Source organism: Martes martes, assembly GCF_963455335.1.
Source record: "Martes martes genome assembly, chromosome: 1".
In the NCBI taxonomy this organism is placed as follows: Eukaryota; Metazoa; Chordata; class Mammalia; order Carnivora; family Mustelidae; genus Martes; species Martes martes.
In genome coordinates this window covers 202701444-202719827 of record NC_137888.1, presented here as the reverse complement: position 1 = coordinate 202719827, position 18384 = coordinate 202701444, and the positions used below count along the sequence as shown (strand labels likewise).

Sequence of the window (18384 nt, the reverse complement as noted above, 5' to 3'; positions counted from 1 at the left end):
AGAGGGCAAATCTGCCCTGGGCTGGGTGGCCTTTGGAGAGACTCTCTCCAGGTTGTTCCATGGGCCTGGTGGCTTGGCCCCTTGCCACCAGACAGCCCCCAGCTCCTGGCAGGTTGTCTCCATCTGCTCAGTCCTGGGGTGTGAGATGGGGAGGCTGGGGAGCCCCTCTCCCTGGAGGGCATTGTGGGGGAGACGCAGGGCAGGACCTAAAAGAAACACGAAGTCATCACTGTTCCATATGGGCATAAGAGCTCTGTGAATTGCCCCCAACCCCTGCTCCCGTGGCTGGCCTTGCCGTGAACCGGGCTGTATGTTGGTGGAGAAAGCCTGCTGTTCACGGACAGCTTTCTGAGAGGGGAGGTGTCCAGGATCACCCTCAAAATGCACCCTCAGGCCTGGTGCTCCTGTGCAGCGGCCATCAGGGCCCCAGAAGAAGGCTGGATGTGTGGGTGGGGGGCGGCGTTGAAATAAAAACTTGGTTGGGAACCAGGAAGGAGCCCATGCTGCCAGGGGCATTGAAACGAAAGCAGCAGCCCTTGGGGACTTACCAGAACATTCCAGTCCCTTTTCATCCCCCCCCCTCCACCAACCTGAGCTCCCCCAAGGAGAACCCTTCCCTGCTAGAGGCATGGCCCCTTCAGGGGGGCAGTGAGAATCTATTGCCAGCTGCAAGTCCCCCCAGATCAGCTCACACCTCAGAACATCTTGTCCCCAATGAGCTGGCAGGGGTGCCGGCGCGGGGGGTGGGGTTCGGGGGGGCGCTGCCGTATCTAACCCGGTCGATTGTGCATAACCGTCTGGGCTGGTTCATGGAATGTTCTCAGGGGCCCCCTGCCCCTCCCTCTTCACCCCCCCCCCCCGCCGGAAGAAAGGAAAATTATTTTTCGTATTGTAAACTTTAAACACGAAAAAGCTGTTTTTAATTTAGCAGAAACTGGCTTGAATCTTCACTTTGTGAACGTTTGTGTCCTTCAGAGAAAGGCGGAACATGTCTTTGCACACACACGCTTACACAAATGCACGCACAGGCGTAAGCTCACATGCACACCTGCACTCACGCACTGTGACATGCACACTCACATGGTCACACTGGTGCTCACACGGAGCCTTGCTCATATGCCCAACAACATGCTCACGTGCTTGCTCACACAAACACACTCACACTCACCCTTGGACCAGCCTGGGCCTCTCTACAGAGCACCCTGAAGGGGTCTAGAGCCTGTCACCTCATCTCCTCCCTTTACCTTTCATCCTGGGCACTGGGGCCATGAATGGCCAGCCACTGCATGTAGGGACTGAGCTTGGGGAAAGCCCGTCTGCTTCCAGATGGCCTGCTTCCCCACCAAGGCCCTGGATGCAGCCGGCAGGAGCCTCCCTCCACACCTGGGCTCGGGCTGTGGGAAAACACTGTCTCCGGGGACGGTGGGATTCAGGCCCGCTAGAGGCAGGCCAAATGTGACTTCTGGGGCCTCGCAGCAAGAGAGGCCAAGGGGGCCTCCGGGGAGCTGTGTGAGGTGGGAATCTGCCCCGGACCTGGCCAGCTTGGAAACCTGCCTCTGGCTTTGTCTCCGAGAACGTAGCTCCTTCTCCTGTGTTCTCACAGGCCCTGGAGATTTCGCTTCTCATGGTGGAGACTCGGTGCACGGGTTTTATTAGGGGCACCTGGCCTTGGAGGCACGGTCCGAGAGGTCCTGGGCTGGGGAGGTGGGAGCAGAGCTTCATGCACTCCATGGTCTGGGTACCATCTGCCTGTGGACCCCACGAGCAAGAGGGCCATGAAGCCACACTCCTGCCTACAGCAAGGCCCCAGCTTACATCTTGTGGCTGACCCTGGTTATTGCCATCCCGGCAGCCATTTCTCCTTCCTCGCCAACAGAGCCCTGATTTGGTGCCAGCAGCAGCGTGCCCAGCCTCGGGGGTTAATTTAGGATTTGGCTGAGCCATTCTTGGCAACGCCTTTTGCCAGGGTTGTTTTTGATTTGGGCGTGTTTCCCAGATCTGGCCAGCAAGCTTTAAGGGGAGGTCTGGGGTGGGGGTTTCTGGACAAGAGAGAGGCCTTATTGCCCCCTTCTCTCCCTTACTGCTTCCTGTGAGGACACGATGCCAGGAGCTTCTGCAGCCATCTTGTGGCCATGAGGAGCAAGTTAAGTGAGGTGTAGAAATGCCGCCTCCGAAAGCCCCAAAATCACAGGGCCACCTGTTCCACCCTGGAAACCTCCGACTGCCAGACTCCTTTTTATGAGAAATCACAATGCCTGTGTTGCTGAAGATACTAGTGGTCAGATATTCTGATACTTGTAACTCAAACAGTTTCAAAATTATAAATGTAACATGCTGGGGATTGCCCATCTTATATAAACCAGGGTTTTTATTGCAAGCAACAGAAACTGCCTCAGGCTGATTTAAATGGCAAAAATGTGCATTGGAAGGCTGTTCATTTCCTTACAAAAGAGGCAGGAAGGCTGGAAAACCAGGCTCAGAAAACAGTAGAAGCCTAGGGGGCGAGGCAGCCAGGGCGATCAGCTGAAATCATGCCAGGGAACTGGTTGGCGGGGACACTTTTGCCATCACCATGGACTCCAGATGCCTCAATTGGCACTGCCACCTGCCCTTGGCACTCAGCCACAGCTGCCCCTAAAAACCAGATGCCTGTCTCGATGCTGCTTCTTTGCACCACTTGCTCTGAGTGCAAACATCCTGTTGGCCTAGCCCACATCCTGTGTCAATGCTGTAGCTGCCCAGAGAGTGGGGAAAAGGACGACCTCAGTGTGTTAGCTGCCACTGCTGGGTAACAAACAGCTCCATGTCTGAATGGCATGCAAAAATGGATGTTTGTTTCTCATGTGTCTGTGACTGAGCTGGAGGGGGCTTGTTCTGGGCTGCCCTCGGCTGGGCGTGCTCTCTACTCCGGGTGGAGTAGCCAGGAGTCTCAGACCCACCTTTCCCACAGCCTCGGACGAGCAGCTGGCCAGCATGCTCTACAGTGCTACCAGAGGACAAGTGGAATCACGTGAGTCTTCCAAGGTCCTGATTGGGAAACCGTGTGCTGTCTCTTCTGCCCGTCTGCCTTTGGCCAAAGCAGATGACAGGGCCAAGTCCAGAATCAGGGCTGGGGATGTACCTTCAAACTTAAGAAGGTAGACCTACATAAGAGTGTTGCAAAGGCCGGGACACAGGAACAAAGTGGGACGGAGGCCCATCGTTTGATCAGTCATACCAGTGGCTTTGAGGCTTCTGTTGTTAGTGGGGCCTACTTGACCCTGTGGGGTCTCCCCAAACTTGGAAGGGGACTCAGATACTAGGCCATCAAATAGAAAAGCCGGCTCCACGACTTCTGCAGCCAATCTACACCCGGTGGCCAACCCCTTTTCTGTAATGTAGGTTGGGGTTCTAAGTGTCCTGGGCTTTTGGGCTGCAGGGAAGGGGTCTGTGTGGGGAGTTCAGTCGGAGCGTGTCCAAGTCTCAGGGCAACATGGTGTCATTGGAAGGCCTACTCCAGACATCCTCTCAGCATGGGTGGTTTCCAGGGAGCCACTGGACTGTTGGCACTGCCCCTGTCCTGCCATCCCATAAAGCTGTTCCCTGGTTCCCTGTCCCCTTAGTTCCAGCTTCTTGATACCCTCTTTGGCAGCCCTGCCCTGTTCCCCCTTTAACCTACACTCAGCCTGGGATGGGGGGACAAACCCCTTCCTATTCTATGGTAAAGGGTGCGTTCCATGCCTGGCCATTTCTGGCTTCCTTCAGGTTCTCCCCTTTTGCTTCATGATCAAACCTGGCTCTTGCTTCGCCTTTTCAAAACTTTGATGAGGGCCTGGTTTGGAAGTCAAAGATGGGCTCTGGATGGTTTTCCTCTTTGCCTTCCCGCTCTGATGGCCCGAATTCACCTCTATGCAATGTGGGTACCCCGGATTGACTAAGATTCCATATAAGGCAGTGCAGAAAAGCAAGGCACGAAAACTAACATCTCGAGGTAGGGTTTTCTTCCCTAACAGCTATTGAATGCTTGCAAGGAAGCAGGCGCTGAGCTAAGTGCTTTACATGCATTATCTATTTAATCTTCCCAAGAGCCTGCAAGAAGGAGTACCACTGTTCTCATTTAATACCAGACAGCCTGGCTCAGAGAGGTGAAGTCACTTTTCTGTTGTCACACAGGTGGAGAATTGGTAAGGGCTGGACCACAAAGAAATGCTCAGGAGTTTAGGTTTATTTTATTTTATTTTTAAAAAGATTTTATTTATTTATTTTAAAGATTTATTTGTCAAAGAGAGAGAGAGAGCATGCGCACAAGCAGGGGGAGCAGCAGACAGAGGGAGAAGCAGGCTCCCCAACGAGTAGGGAACCCAACACAGGACTCAATCCCAGGACTCTGGGATCATGACCTGAGGTGAAGGCATACGCCCAACCGAATGAGCCACACAGGCGTCCCTAGGTTTATTTTATTATTATTATTTTTTAAGATTTATTCAAGTAACATCCATGACCCCAAGACCAAGAGTCGTGTGCTCCTCTGACTGAGCCAGCCAGGTGGTCCAGGAGTTTAGGTTTTAATTTAGGATGTATTTAGAAGCTTTATGCTGAGGAGTGCTATGGTCTGGATGCAGAGGAAAGGCCTTCTAGGCAGGGAGAGAGCCTGTGGCAGAATGCAGCAAGGCTGGTGTGGTGGACGCAAGAAAGGGAAGAGTGGGAGCTGATGCTGGGGAAGCTGGCCAGGAACAAAGGAAGCTAGGCAGAACTATGAAGCAGAGGAGAGAAAACCGTATCCTACATGCAGCAGGAAGTGGCTTAAAAGGACTCACTTCTTAGCTCACACTTGGATGTGCTGTGTAATTAAAGTGGAACTAGTCAACAACTGGACCCTCTCAGCCCCTTTGGGTCGGGATTGGCTGGAGAAGGACCCAGGGCTGGGTGACCCTAGAGGGAGGAACACAGCTCTTCTTAGGGATGGGGATGGACTTTCTGGACGTGGGAGCATTTGAGATGGGTTTTGAGGGATGAATAGGAGTTTCCCAGGCAGAAAATTATTCACTTAACAAACACTTCCTAACTCTCCCTCTGTACCTAGTTTTCTGTTAGCTCTGGGGATCCAGGAAAACGGAATGAATAGGCAAGTATAGAATGAGGCTTAGGGGCGCCTGGGTGGCACAGTCGGGTTGAGCATCCAACTCATAATTTTGGCTCAGGTCGTGATCTCATGGGTTGTGAGATCGAGCTCCTGTGTCAGGCTCTGAGCTTAGCAGGGAGTCTGCTTGCGCACTCTCTCTCTCTCTAAAATAAATAAATCTTTTTTTTTTTTTTTAATGAGGCTTAAAGTACACAGAACCTTCAAGGGATAAAGAATAAGCCTTAAGACTAAGGAATTGGTATGTCTCTGTCCTTTGTGCATCACACAGGTAACTTAAGCCCAGGAATGTTTGGGTAGGGTGAACATACTTTCAGCTTCTGGTCTCAGTTGGTCTAGCATGGTGCAGACAGGACCCTGGATACAGCTGCCTTCAGAGAGTGGGATGTTCCCAGGTCATGAGACACACACAGGGACAGATTTCAGATAGGCCCTCAGGGAGGGTCTCTCAGAGGAGAGACCTGAAACATGAGAAGGTGGAGGGTGCTACAACGATGCAGAAGCAGTCAGCAGAGGCAGCAGTGCATGCCGAAATCTGGAGGTGGTACAGCAAGGAGGTTGGATTGGCTGGAATGAGAGGCCAGGGAGGCGGAAGGGGGATGAGGGCCTCCTGAGTCGCCAGGAGGAGGGTGGATTTTTTCTTAAGTGTGATGGGGAGCATGAGATCCACCCTGATTTACAGAGACCATGGGCCGCTCCGAGAAGCCCGCCCAGGACACTAGCGTTAGCAGCTTTCTTTGATGAGTGAAGAAAGCAAAAACAGCCAGGGTTGGGTTCTGCCCTGGTCACCAGACACTTCAGCCTCGCCTTCCTCGGGACTGGGGGTCAATGGAGCGGGAGGAGGGCTTGGGTCACTGTCCGGCCATTGCACAATAAGCAGGCTCACAGCTTCCTCTGACTCATCACCAGGGTTTAGGACAGATTGAGTTACTGCCTGGGTGTGGGGTGAATGGGGGTGAGTAGGGTGAGCACTGGCTATTCACCTCTGCTCTGCGGGCATGGCCCGGTTCGGTGACCTGATAACCCCTGCTACTACCAAATCTTTTTTGTTTTCTCTGCCCAGAAACTGGCTTAGTGCAGGCATATGTAAGTGATCAGGGTAACCAGCAATTTCTGAGCACTTGTGAGCCAGGCACCTGACATGTATTAGCAGCATTTAAACCTTACAAAACCCAGTGTGGAGAAGGAAGCCAAGCTCTGCTGTCAGACCTGAGGTCTAGTCCTGGCTCTGGCACTTAACTTGGTACAGGCAGCTGCCATTCCTGCTCTGTCTCTATTTCCTCTCTAATCTTATAGGATGGTGGCTGGAACTGGAAGTCATATTTGTGGAATGCCCAGCTCTGCACCTGACTCCCAGAAGCTGTGGTCTTAGCACCAGAGATGGAAAATAGACCTCAAGCCAACTTCGGCAAAAAAGAGAATAAATTTTTGGCTCGTATAACTGAAAATGCAGGAGGGTTCAGATTCAGGTATGGCTGGATCCAGGAGCTCAGTGTCTCTCTAACTTTGCTTCTTTCTCTCTGTGTAGGGTCACATTCTTGGGACATCTCTCTTAAGTAGTGACATCTGGCACTGCAAATTTGTGGTATCCTTCAAACCAGCCATCCAAGCAAAAAGGTGCTTCTCTTTCCAGTGGTTTAAGCAAAAATTCCAGAATTGCATCTCACTGGGCAAACAGAACCACATGCCTTCCCTAGCCAATCGTGAAAGCAAAGCAATGGGCTCTGATGATTGGTAAAGACTTTCAACTTGGGAAGGCGTGTTTGTGGGGAGAGAGGGTAATGAAGCCCATGCCATCTACATATCATACACTGAAAATTGCAGAATGTTCCCTGAAGGGCAATTGGTTGTTGGCACCCAAAAGAGGAGGGCAGATGCTTGTTAGTCAAAAAGGTTAGAAGACCACAAAAGTACTCAAAACCATTAGAACAAAAAGGATAAAATAAAGTAATGGTAGTGCCCAGGACAATCCAAATTAAAATCTATGTATGTATATACTTAATATGGACATTTCAGTAAATAGTTGTAAAGTGTGAATAAAAGCATGTTCAGAAAATACTGGTGATCCCTCTATGATCACCACCAGCAACCCCTCCAGCCATCCCTTACCCTAGTAAGAAGTATGTTTTAAAAAAATGAATCTTTCTTTCCTTCCTTCTTCCCTTCCGAACTTCCAGTGTGGTTTTTGTTTAATTAGAGGTGTCCCACTATTCCCTAGCTGCCCCTCTTGGCTCCAACCCTGTCTGTGCCTGGAAATCCCCGGAGCCTTCTGAAAATAAACCTTTGATATTGGTGGTCATGGTCCCTCCGCTTGGGAATGAACAGTTAGATGTCAGAAGCTTTTTATTTCCCTGGGTCACCCTCCTGCCACTGGGAAGACCCTGCTACCCTTTTCAGTGCTGGATCTAGTCTAGGTGGGGTTTCTGGACCTTTCCTATAGCACCCCATGGCAAACCTGTGGTCCTTCCGCCTTAAGGATCCAGAAAATAGAAACTGGTCAAATATAAGGTGATAGGGAAAGCAAGGTGTTAAAGATGATGCGTGGGATTTGGGACCATGGGGGCTGCTGACAAGGTTCAGGCCTCAGCTCAAATTACCCCCCCCCACCTCCCTGACAGTAGTGGCCCTGAGCCTCCCTCCCTATCATCGATGTCCTGCCAGTCCAGGGGTATCTGGGTGTCTCAGTTGGTTAAGCATCTGCCTTCGGCTCAGGTCATGATCCTGGGATCCTGGGTTTAAGCCCCACATCAGGGTCCTTGCTAAGCAGGGAGCCTGCTTCTCCCTCTCCCTCTGCTGCTCCCCTTGCTTGTACTCTGTCAAATAAATAAAATCTTAAAAAAAAAAATCCTGCCAGTCCATTACAGTTTTCTTTTTTAAAAATATTTTATTTATTTGACACACACACACAGACACATACACACAGCACAGGCAGGGGGAGAAGCAGGCAGAAGAGGAGGGAGAAGCAGTCTCCCGGCTCTAGGGAGCCTGATGTGGGCCTTGATCAGAGGACCCTGGGATCACGACCTGAGCCGAAGGCAGAAGCTTAACCTAATGAGCCACCCAGGTGCCCCTAGTTTTACTTTCCACATCACAATTATTTCCATCAGAAATGTTCTTGGGTCATTTTTTGGTCGGTTGTGTTTGTCCCCCTCCCTAACTGCGGACCCCGTCAGGTCAGGGAGCACGTCTGCTTGCTCACGCCTTTCCCCCACTGTACCTGGCACATACAGGCGCTCAATAAATATTGTTGAATGAATGAATGCATGAATGAGCATCTCCCTGAATTGGTCTCAAAGCTAAACTAGTCCGAGCCCCAGCTCAGCATCGGGGTGCTACCTGTCCTTGTGGGTTGCTGGCCCCATCCTTGTAAATTGGAAGGTTTTGGGTCCGGCGGTCTCCTTGGGGGCTGCAGCGCCCCAGCCCGCCCGCGAACCACGCTTGCCCAATAGTCAGGCGGCCGCTGTCCAGCGGGCCAGGAGTCTACTCACTACGCATGTGCTCAAACCCTAGTCTTTTTTTCCAGCCTCTCCTCACCCCCCGCCTCTTCTGTTGTACCCGAGCGCGCCGCTAGGGCGTGCGCATGCGCTGTCGCCCCCGCGCCGCGCGCTGCTCCCGTACGCCTGCGCCGCACTCACGACCACCAAGACGCCTGCGCATTGCCCGCCGCCCGCGGGCCCGGCCGGCGCTTGCGCGGTGACACTGGCGAGTGGGGGGGGTGAGGAGGTGGAGGAGGAGGAGGAGGAGGAGGAGGTGGCGGCGAGAAGATGGCGACTTCGAACAATCCGCGGAAATTCAGCGAGAAGATCGCGCTGCACAACCAGAAGCAGGCAGAGGAGACAGCGGCCTTCGAGGAGGTCATGAAGGACCTGAGCCTGACGCGGGCCGCGCGGGTAAGGGGGCTGTCTGCCCCGACCCTTCGGGGCCGGGAAGGAAGGGAGGGAGGGGGCGCGTGTCCGGCGTGTGCACGGGGCGGGGGGCCCGCGGCGGGGGCGGGGCGCGCGCGGCGGGGCGGGGCTTGGCACATCCTGAGGGTACAGGTGTCCGTCCGCCCCGGGCATCGTGGGCGGGACAGGTGCCCCCCACATCACCGATATCTGAAAGGGTTCAGGTGCCCCCACATCATTGCTACCTGGAGGTTGGGATAGGTGTCACTATATCATTATTATTTGGAGGGGACAGTGGCCTCTATCTCATTACTACCTGGAGGGAGTAGGTGCCACCACATCCTTGTTACCTGAGGAGGGACAGGTGTCCCTACATACTTGCTTCCTGAGGGGGTCAGATGCCTCCATATCAGTGCTACTAGGGGAGACAAGATGACCCCGTGAGGTGTATGAACTGGGCGCTGCTTGCAAGCATCATTGTTACCTGGGCAGGGGGCGATAGATGTTCCCACATCGTTGGTACCTGATGCGGGAAAAGTGTCCCCACATCATTGCGACCTGAGGGGAACAGCTGTCCTCCCATCATTGCTACCTGAAGGGACGGGTGTCTCTACATCTTTGTCACCTGTACCTTCACTCCCTGGGTGTTGGAGGAAGGATAGGTATCTTCATTTGTAATTTGTAGACTTGAGATAGGGTAGGTATTTCTCCCTTTCGTATTATCTGAAGGAAAGTTTTGGTGCCCTCTTCTGTGGGGACCTGAGTGGTCAGGAAGACAGATTGTGCTCATCCTGGAGCTTGGAGTGGAGACAGCTACCCCTTCCCCATGTAGCCCATATGGTGGGGACCAGGTTGTGTTCCTCCCACTGAGACAAGGGACAGCTGGCCACGGATGGCTCCTGGCCACTCAGGACCAGGGTGGAGGGACAGTTCTTCCTCAAGTTGCTTGCTATGTTTGGCGTGCAGGGGCAGGCCCGGTTACCTGCTCATCTCACCTGGGAAGCTACTGTGGGCCCCGAGAGGAGTTGGAGGCTTGGCTCTTCTCCTCGGCCCAGCTCTCTGGCCACATGAGTCCACTGGGGTCCCAAGCTCCTCAGTACTCTCTTTTGTCAAGTCTGTCTAGCAGGTCCTTCCTTGTGGGTCAAAGAGGAGAGCATGCTTTGCACAGGTGACAGTAAGTCTCTGCTGCATTCCTGCAGAGTGGTGAGACCTTCCCTGCTGTTCTGCGTCCTGAGGTCTTGGGAAGGGTTTAAATGGGAGCTGCAGACACCCATATGGCTGGTTTCTGGATTTGGCCTCTGATCTGACTGTCCCAGGCCGATGTACCTCTGTGACACGAGCCTGAGTCTCTGATTCTTCAGCTGGAATTTTCAGTCATACTCTCTTCTTTTTTTTTTTTTTTAAAGATTTTATTTATTTATTTGACAGACAGAGATCACAAGTAGGCAGAGAGGCAGGCAGAGACAGAGAAAGAAGGAAGCAGGCTCCCCGCTGAGCGGAGAGCCTAATGGGGGGCTCCATCCCAGGACCCTGGGATCATGACCTGAGCTGAAGGCAGAGGCTTTAACCCACTGAGCCACCCAGGTGCCCCAGTCATACTCTTTTCTAATTAGCTCCTAGTTTCTCTGTGAGATCATGACCACATAGGCTAGAATGCGTATCTTCATTTCTGTGGATTTGTTTGGTTCATATCGATGGGATGCTCACCATTGACCAGGTACCTGCCCCAGCAGCTTATGTTCTTGGTTAGCGTGTAGAGGAAGAGATGGCCGGTGAATGAATGAATGAAAGCAAACAAGCACCTTGAGTGTCGCCATTAGTCAGGGCGGTGGAGGGCAAGAATGTCCACTTTATCTTGTCTCATGCAGTCGGTGTATGTAGTGTGACAGGAAGAAGAGAGTCATACTAGGTTGATGGCTGTTTTCATGACTGGAGGTCTGGTTTCTGCATTGGGGTTGGAAGTGTGTTACTGTTTTTTAAAAAGGTTTCATTAAAATAACAGCTTTATTGAGATCTAGTTTGTATACTGTAAAATTCACCTGTTGAAAGTATAAAAATTAGTGGTTTTTAGTGTATTTTACAGACTTGTGCAAATATCACTGGTGTCTAATTCCAGAACACTTTCATCACCCTTGAAAGAAATCCCATCCTCATGTGCAGTCACTCCCCATTCCTCCTTCCCTCAGCCCCTGGCAACCACCAATCTGCTTTCTGTCTCTATGGATTTACCTATTCTGGACATTTCATATACATGGGATCCTACAACATGTGGCCTTTTCTGTCTGGCTTCTCTTCACTCAGCATAATATTTTCCAGGTTCATCCACATTGAAACAGGTATCAGAGAACTTCATTGCTTTTAATGGCCAAGTAATACTCCCTTGAACGCAGGGAGTACATTTGCTTATGTGTCATCTATTGATGGTGTTAGAAAAGATTTGTAAGATATGTGGACAGACATTCTCTTGGTCCTGATAACCATTTTCTGTCTCTTTCCTCCCTGTCACCTTCCTTTACACTGGGAGTTGGGCGTGAGCCCTGGGCAGAGGTGAGCTAACATGGGATCTTGTGAGACAGAGCAGTATTCTGTACTGGGGGGTGATTCTGTCCCGCAGGGACATTAGGCAGTGTCTGGAGACATTTTGGTTGTCTTGTCTGAGGCTGGTGGGCGCTCCTGGCATCTGATGGGTAGAGAACAGGGATGCCGCTCAACACCCCACGATTCCTGGATGGCCCCCACCGCAGAGAGGGATGCGGGCCCAAATGTCAGCAGTGCTGAGGCTAAAAACCCTTCAGTTTGGAGGAAATGTTGAGGGGGCGGGGATACAAGCTTTGCACCTGGGCAGCTAGAGTTCAAAGCTCTGCACCCATCTGGATGGCTGGGCCATCTTGGATTGGCTGGTGGCTTTTCCCACACCTGGAAGCAGGATGGGCAAGCTCTCTCCAGGCCCATTGGGCTGTTGTTTGTGACGAGTGGCACATCCGCAGTGCCTGGTGTGGGGGAGAGAATCCACGGGATGTGGGCTCCCCTCCCGTCCTCCTGTGGGTGCAGCCTTCCTCTGTGATAGATGGCAGAGCGTTGCCCATACCTGAGAACAGGTGGGATGTGGCTGGTTCAGTACCTCCTCCTTCCCCTGAATTCTTTAGGACAGCACGCCTGAGTGTCAATCTATAGTCCTGGGTGGTGATAGGCGTGCCATTACCACGTGAAAGCCAGCGGTAGTGCAGCCTGATGCGAAAATTCGTGCTGTGACCGTACCCAGGGGCAGGGACCCTAAGGACCAGGTCGGGTGTGTGGATGAGTTGTGATGTCAGGGTAGAAGGGTCAGTGCGGGAGTATTCCATTCTTGTCCTCAGACTTGGCGGGGCGGCCCGAGGTGCAGGGAGGGCTGTGGTGCTCCGCTGTGTGACTTTGGGCAGGTCTCGCAAGCTCTCTGGGCTTTAGAATCTTGACCTGCAAGGTTGGGGCAGCACGTATCAGGGACTGGCCAGGGACCATGTTGGGTGCTGGGGAAGCAGCAGCATCTGAGGCATGTGAGGGCCTTGGTCTTGGGAAGCCAGTTTGGTTTTAGGGGGAACAGGAGAGAATTGCTGCAAATGAATAAAAACGGATGTTCTCAGAAGTGACAGAGTGACATGTGGGGACTGGTCAGGTTGACACCCCGACAGTGAGGTGCAGCCACCCAACATGGGGGAAAAGTGTCCCAGGTGAGGGACAGGCTGGCACAGAGGCCCTAAAGTGGGAAAGGCTTGGCAAGATTGAGGACAGATCAGAAGACAGTGAGGCTGGCACGTAGAGAGAGTGAGAGTCAAGGTGAGGTTGGTGTGGCTTGGTGAGCCCTGGATTTCACCAAGAGAGGGGCCCCGGGAAGGTTTGTGATGGTGAATGGCTTGATCTTTTGCTTTATTGAGATACATTTCCCAATGCAGTGAGTTTGTGCACTGAAAGTGTACCATTCAGTGGTTTTTAGCATGTCCACAGAGGTGTGTAACCATCACCAGTCAACTTTGAAGTGCTTCCATCACTCCAAAAGGAGGCCCCACGCCCTGTCCCCAAGCCCTGGGCACCCACTCATCTGCTTTCTGTTTCTATGGATTTGTGCGTTCCAGACATTTTATATATGTGGTATCGTGAACCACGCGGCCTCTTGTGGCTGGCTTCTCACTCAGCACGAGGTCTTCGAGGTCCATCCACACTGTAGGGTGTGTCAGGCCTTCATTCTTCATAAAAGTAAATTGTGGTAAAATGTATAGATCATAAAATTCACCACCTTCACTGTTTTTAAGTGGACAGTTCCGTGGCAATGAGTACATTCACGGTGCTGGGCACGTGCGTCATTTCCTGTTTAAGGTTGCATATTACTGCTTTTTTGGCCCTTCCACGTTCCGTATACCCGTTCATCCACCGGTGGACGTTTGGGTTGTTTCCACCTTTGAGCCATTGTGACTGTCCCTGTCACGGGCTTCTGCGCCCGGGAGCTTGTGTGGCTGCAGCCCTACTTCTCCCTTGAGTGTGGACCAGGGAGCGGAGGTTACATGACAGGTGCCAGGTCATAGGGTCACTGTCCGTTTAACCATCTGAGGACTCTTCATGTCTCACGAAGGTGGCTATGGGCCGAACGGGACAGGGGGTGAGAGGGAAAGCAGGCAGACAGCGAGAGGCTGCTGTGGCACCCAGGTTTGGGATCAGGGAGCAGGCTTGAACAGGGAGGTGTTTGTGGCGGAGACCAGGGTCAGTGGCTTTGGGTGATATTTTGGCAGCAGAGCCGCCCGGATGTCTAGGTAGATCTCATGTAGGGGAGTGAGGGGAAGGAGTGTGGGGTGTGTCACCTGCCTGGTGGGGGCTCAGGACACAGCAGGCTCTGTGTGTGACCGATCACTAAGCATTACAGGGAGCGGCCCCTGGGCCAGAAAAAGCCCACACGCAGAGCAAAGCAGTCCGTGGTGGCCCCGCTGGGGCTGCCAGTTATGGCTGCACTGAAGGAGGGTGTTCTCCTGGCCCTACCCTGCTACGGGGGTGGCTCTGCACAGGCTGGAGGAAAACGGGTCCCTGGGCGGCAGGCAGAGCGCAGCGGTGGCTCGGGTTAGCTGAGCGTGAAGGCCGCCCCCAGTCCTGGCCCCAGTCCTGGCTTTGGCACTGTTTGCCTCTGTGCCGGCTGCTTCAAGTGTCTGGTGCCATCTGCAGCCTCAACACACACGCACGCAGGGCTCCCCGAGCTGCTCTGTTTGAGAGGCTGGAGTGAGCCATCTCCCGCCCCCAGAAAGCCCCAGCAGGCTCAGTGCTCTCCAGGTTGTGAGCTGCACACCGAGGATCGGGTTGAATAGGATGGGGGCCTCTCAAGAGATTTGTCCGTGTCCAGACCCCCAGAAACTGTGGCCGTGACCTTATTTAGAAAAGATGTCTGTGTAGATGAAATTAGGGTAAGGATCTTGGGATAAGTTCATCCTGGATTTATGGTGGTCCTGAATCTTGTGACTGGCATTCTCGTAAAAAGAGGACACATAGCCATGTGTAGGAGAAGGCCACATGATGGTGATGATGGAGGCAGAGACCAGCGTGATGCTCCCATGAGCCAAGGATGCCAGGAGCCCCTAGAAGCTGGAAGAGACGGAGAAAGATCCCCCCCTAGAGCCTTGGGAGGAATGCGGCCCTGCCCACACCTGGATTTGAGAAGTCTGGTCTCCAGAACTGTGACAGAATAAAGTCCTTTTGTTTTACATTGCTCAGTTTGTGGTCCTTTGTGACAGTGGCCCCAGGTCGCTCTCCCACCGAGCTAAGGCAGAGTCTGGGTGCCTTGTTGAAACCACTTCAGCACAGTGGGCCTCAGGCTTGTCTGCAGATGCACACATCTGTCCTTTTCTGGGCTGGTCATACAGGTCATGTGGCCTTTATCATTGAGGCCTAGAGGGGACCCTTCATTCATCCATTGTCAGGAACTGGGGACCCTCACCCCATTGCTGGCCCCGGGCCAAGGGTGATTAAGCCAGAGGGATGATACTAGGAGCAAGGCCCAGGGGCGAGATGAGGGTTTATCCTAAGGCAAGTTAGCTGTCTTGGTTCCTGATCCCTGCCTGGCACCATGTGGCCTTCACTAAGTCCCCTGATTCTTGATGCCCAGCCCCCCTCAGAGAGGAAGTGTTGTCTTCCGCACCATACAGATGGGAAAACTGAAGCCCAGAGTGGTGTCCTAGCTGGGAAGAGGTAGAGTTGATGCTCAGCCCCAAGACCATCACACACAACGTGTCTGAAACAAGGACTGAAAACCACAGACTGGAACCTTCTGTTGCTTGCCAGAGCACATGTGGTCTCACTTGGGCCTTGGTTTCTCTGAGATGTGGTTGTTTCTGCTGCTAAGCACATGTTCCTGCTATGACCCAGGCATACATATTTCTTGCCGTTGACTATTGTCACAGAGGTGGTGGCTCTGGGATGCATCACATGCCCCTTCATGTGTGACCCATGGCTCTTCTCCCTCTGAAAGTCACTGTCTAGATCAGGCTGGGTGCTCCAGCTCCCCACAGCCCGCAAGAGACAAGCTCCTAAGGTGTCGTTTGGAAGGAGGCTTTGCGTGGGAGTCCCAGCACTTTCCCAGCCTTTCCATGCATGCTTCCCACAGGTGACTTTTGAGTGTCCCCCACCAGCCTGAGGTCCTGTGCAGAGAACCCCTCCCAAAGCTCACACCAAGCCCCGGACACCCCTGGTTCCATGCATACTACAGGTCCAGGAAGGCCTCCTGGATTTCTCAGAGCAGGTGGGCCCCACCTCTGCGCACTGCCTAGTGAAACCATATTCAGGGTAGTTCCTCTCCTGAGCATGTCCCCACGACGTGAAAACAGGGGCTCAAGCAAACACTTGCTGGGCAAGGTTCGGGGGCGGGGGTCCTGAGAGACAGGCATGGGAACAGAGGGCTTAGTCCTGGAGATGCCTTCTCACTTTCTTGACTGTGACCCAGGTGACAGGGTTAGAAATTACTATTTCGTGGCATCCAAGCACCCAGCAACAAACATAAAATCGAAATAACTTTCTCCAAGGAGTCCTGCCTCTCCATCTGTGGGGGGAAATTTGATAAAATCGGTTCCCTTCTGTGTAACATAGAATGCTAGTGGGAACTCACTGAATTGATTTCTAACCCCACTAATCCGGAGTTGAGCGACTATTCTTGTTTTTGTAAATAAGCTTTATTAGAATGTGGCCATGTCCGTTCGTTTATGCCTTATCTATGGCAGAGTTGAGTCATTTTGACAGAGACCGCATGGCCTGCAGAGGCGAAAATATTTCCCATCTGGAGATTTGTGGAAGGTTTGTGGGCACCAGGACGATGGGTCTGGCCGGCAGCTTGAGACCTGCTGACTTAGAGCAACAGGGAAGGTTGGGAAGATGGTGGGTGGTAGTTCTGTCACTTTGGGGGCCTCTAAACCACCTGTGAGATAAAGGATGCAAACTCCTGGGCTCACCTAAGATTCTGCTTCTACAGATCCAGATCCAGGTGGGAGCCTGAATTCTGAGTGGGGACCTGAAGAGCCAGCCACACAGGCCTCGCTGGCAGTCCTGTGCCCTGTGGTCACCAGGGCTGTGCCACGCAGAGGGAGAGCGTCGGCCTTGGTTGGGGGTGTGAACCAGCTGCCTGGCCCTTGCTTGGTGGCACAGTGGTATTTGTCGGTCAGTAGAGCCGAGGAAGGTGTTCCACTGTCACTGGTCCTAAAGCTGGCCCAGGGGACAGTGCAAGGTGACTCTTGTCTTTGGCTTGGACCTTCTGGTCCTGGTTGGGATTAATTAGATTTCTCTGGGTTAGAGCTGGGCCATTGCAGGCACTGTGGAAGGGTACACATCCGTGCTTTTCTTTCTTCTTTCTTTCTTTCTTTTTTTTTTAAGATTTCATTTATTTATTTAAACAGAGAGCGAGAGAGCATGTGCACAAGCAGGGGGAACAGTGGGCAAAGCACACAGAGGTAGAAGCAGGCTCCCTCCTGAGCGAGGAGCCCAATGTGGGACTCCATCCTAGGACCCTAGGATCATGACCTGAGCTGAAGGCAGCTGCTTAACCAACTGAGCCACCCAGGTGTCCCCACATCAGCCCTTTTCTGTGCTGGGGGCTTTCTGGTCTTAGCTCAGGGGTCTGGGGCTCCTTCTGGTGCTGTTCCATGAGACAAGGCAAAGGTACCTCAGTGGTCAGGATTAAGAGACCGTGGTGCTAGTGATTTCTTTTTAAATGGGACCCTCTGGAAAATGCCATGCTGATGTCAGGAGTGGGATCCGCTCTGGGGAGAGACTGGCCTGAGCGCAGTGCCAGGGAAGCATCAGAGATAAGTGGTGCATGGGGGGCTCACCCCGGCCTGTTCTGCCTCCAGGGGCATTTGGCAACATTGGGGACATTTGAGGTTGTCCTGACTTGCGCTGGGAGGATGCTGTTGGCATGCGGTGGGTGGAGTCTGGAGATGCTGCTCAGCACTCCGCAGTGCCCTCGACAGCCCCAACCCAGAGAAGGATGCAGCCCCCAGGAATCGGTGGTGCCCAGGCTGGGCAGCCCTGCTCTTGCAGCCCCCAGTGTGCTGGGATTGTGCAGGTGCAGAGAGGCCGGGGCAAGGCCCCAGGTCCAGAAACTACAAGCGTGAAGCCTAGTGACAGGTAATAACACCCCTGGGCAGCTGATGGTCTTCTCCCTGGTTTATAGAGGGGGAATCTGAGGCTTGGAGAATGTCACAGCATTAGAGACAGGTGAGCTGGGATTTGACCTGAGTCTCCTGTGTGTTTTCTCTCTTCTCATGCTGCTCTGGGAGTTTGTCAGCTGGTCAGGGTGGAGCAGAGCCTTCCAGGCTCCTGAAACCCTGTGCTCGAGGAGCATAGACAGCATGCGCAGAGCAGCTGGGAGGGAGGCGGGGCGGGTGGTGGAGGACCCTGGGCCAGACCCTGTGTGTGGGCCATGGGGAGCCATGGAATGTTCCAGCAGGATGGCAGCATGAGTGGCACAAAGATGCAGGGAGAGGCAGGAGCCAGATTTGCTAGAGCCCGTGTGCATATGCCCAGTGGGTTGTTGTAGTAACCCACGAGGAAGCCTGCTGCTTCTCCTGTTGCACAGATGAGAAACGAGTGGGAGAGGTGATTGGTTCCCTGTGCGGAGGGGCTCCCTTTGAACCCATGTCTGAATCTGGGGCTCATGTTTCTTTTCATGTAGGTACAGAGGACCCTGTTGTATGCTGAACTTCCATTCCTATCCATCTGTTGAGGATCATGGAGTTTATCCCCGGTTTTTTGCAAACCAGACAATTGTTAACATTTGTCCCCATGGGTGCACGCACCCAGCATGGCCCCACCTGTGTGTCCTTTTGCCCCACGGTGGGGAGGGGGCATATAGCAGCTTGCAGTGGGCTGTGGGGCAAAGAG

General features: G+C 53.1%; 1 protein-coding gene across 3 annotated transcripts in view; it reads left to right on the top strand.

The window, feature by feature from the left end:
- Window positions 1-8883: 8883 nt before the first annotated feature.
- The window catches only part of CRTC1 (CREB regulated transcription coactivator 1), a gene marked incomplete at its 5' end in the record, with an annotated part of 73610 nt that continues 64109 nt past the window's right edge, over window positions 8884-18384 (top strand). For 2 of the 3 annotated variants that reach the window (XM_080806418.1, XM_080806417.1), the window contains one exon: window positions 8887-9009. Coding sequence is in view for 1 of the 3 variants with exons in the window: in XM_080806420.1 (XP_080662546.1) it covers window positions 8884-9009 (126 nt within the window). Of the gene's footprint in view, window positions 9010-18384 lie in introns of all 3 variants that reach the window. The other variant, XM_080806420.1, reaches the window with a different exon arrangement.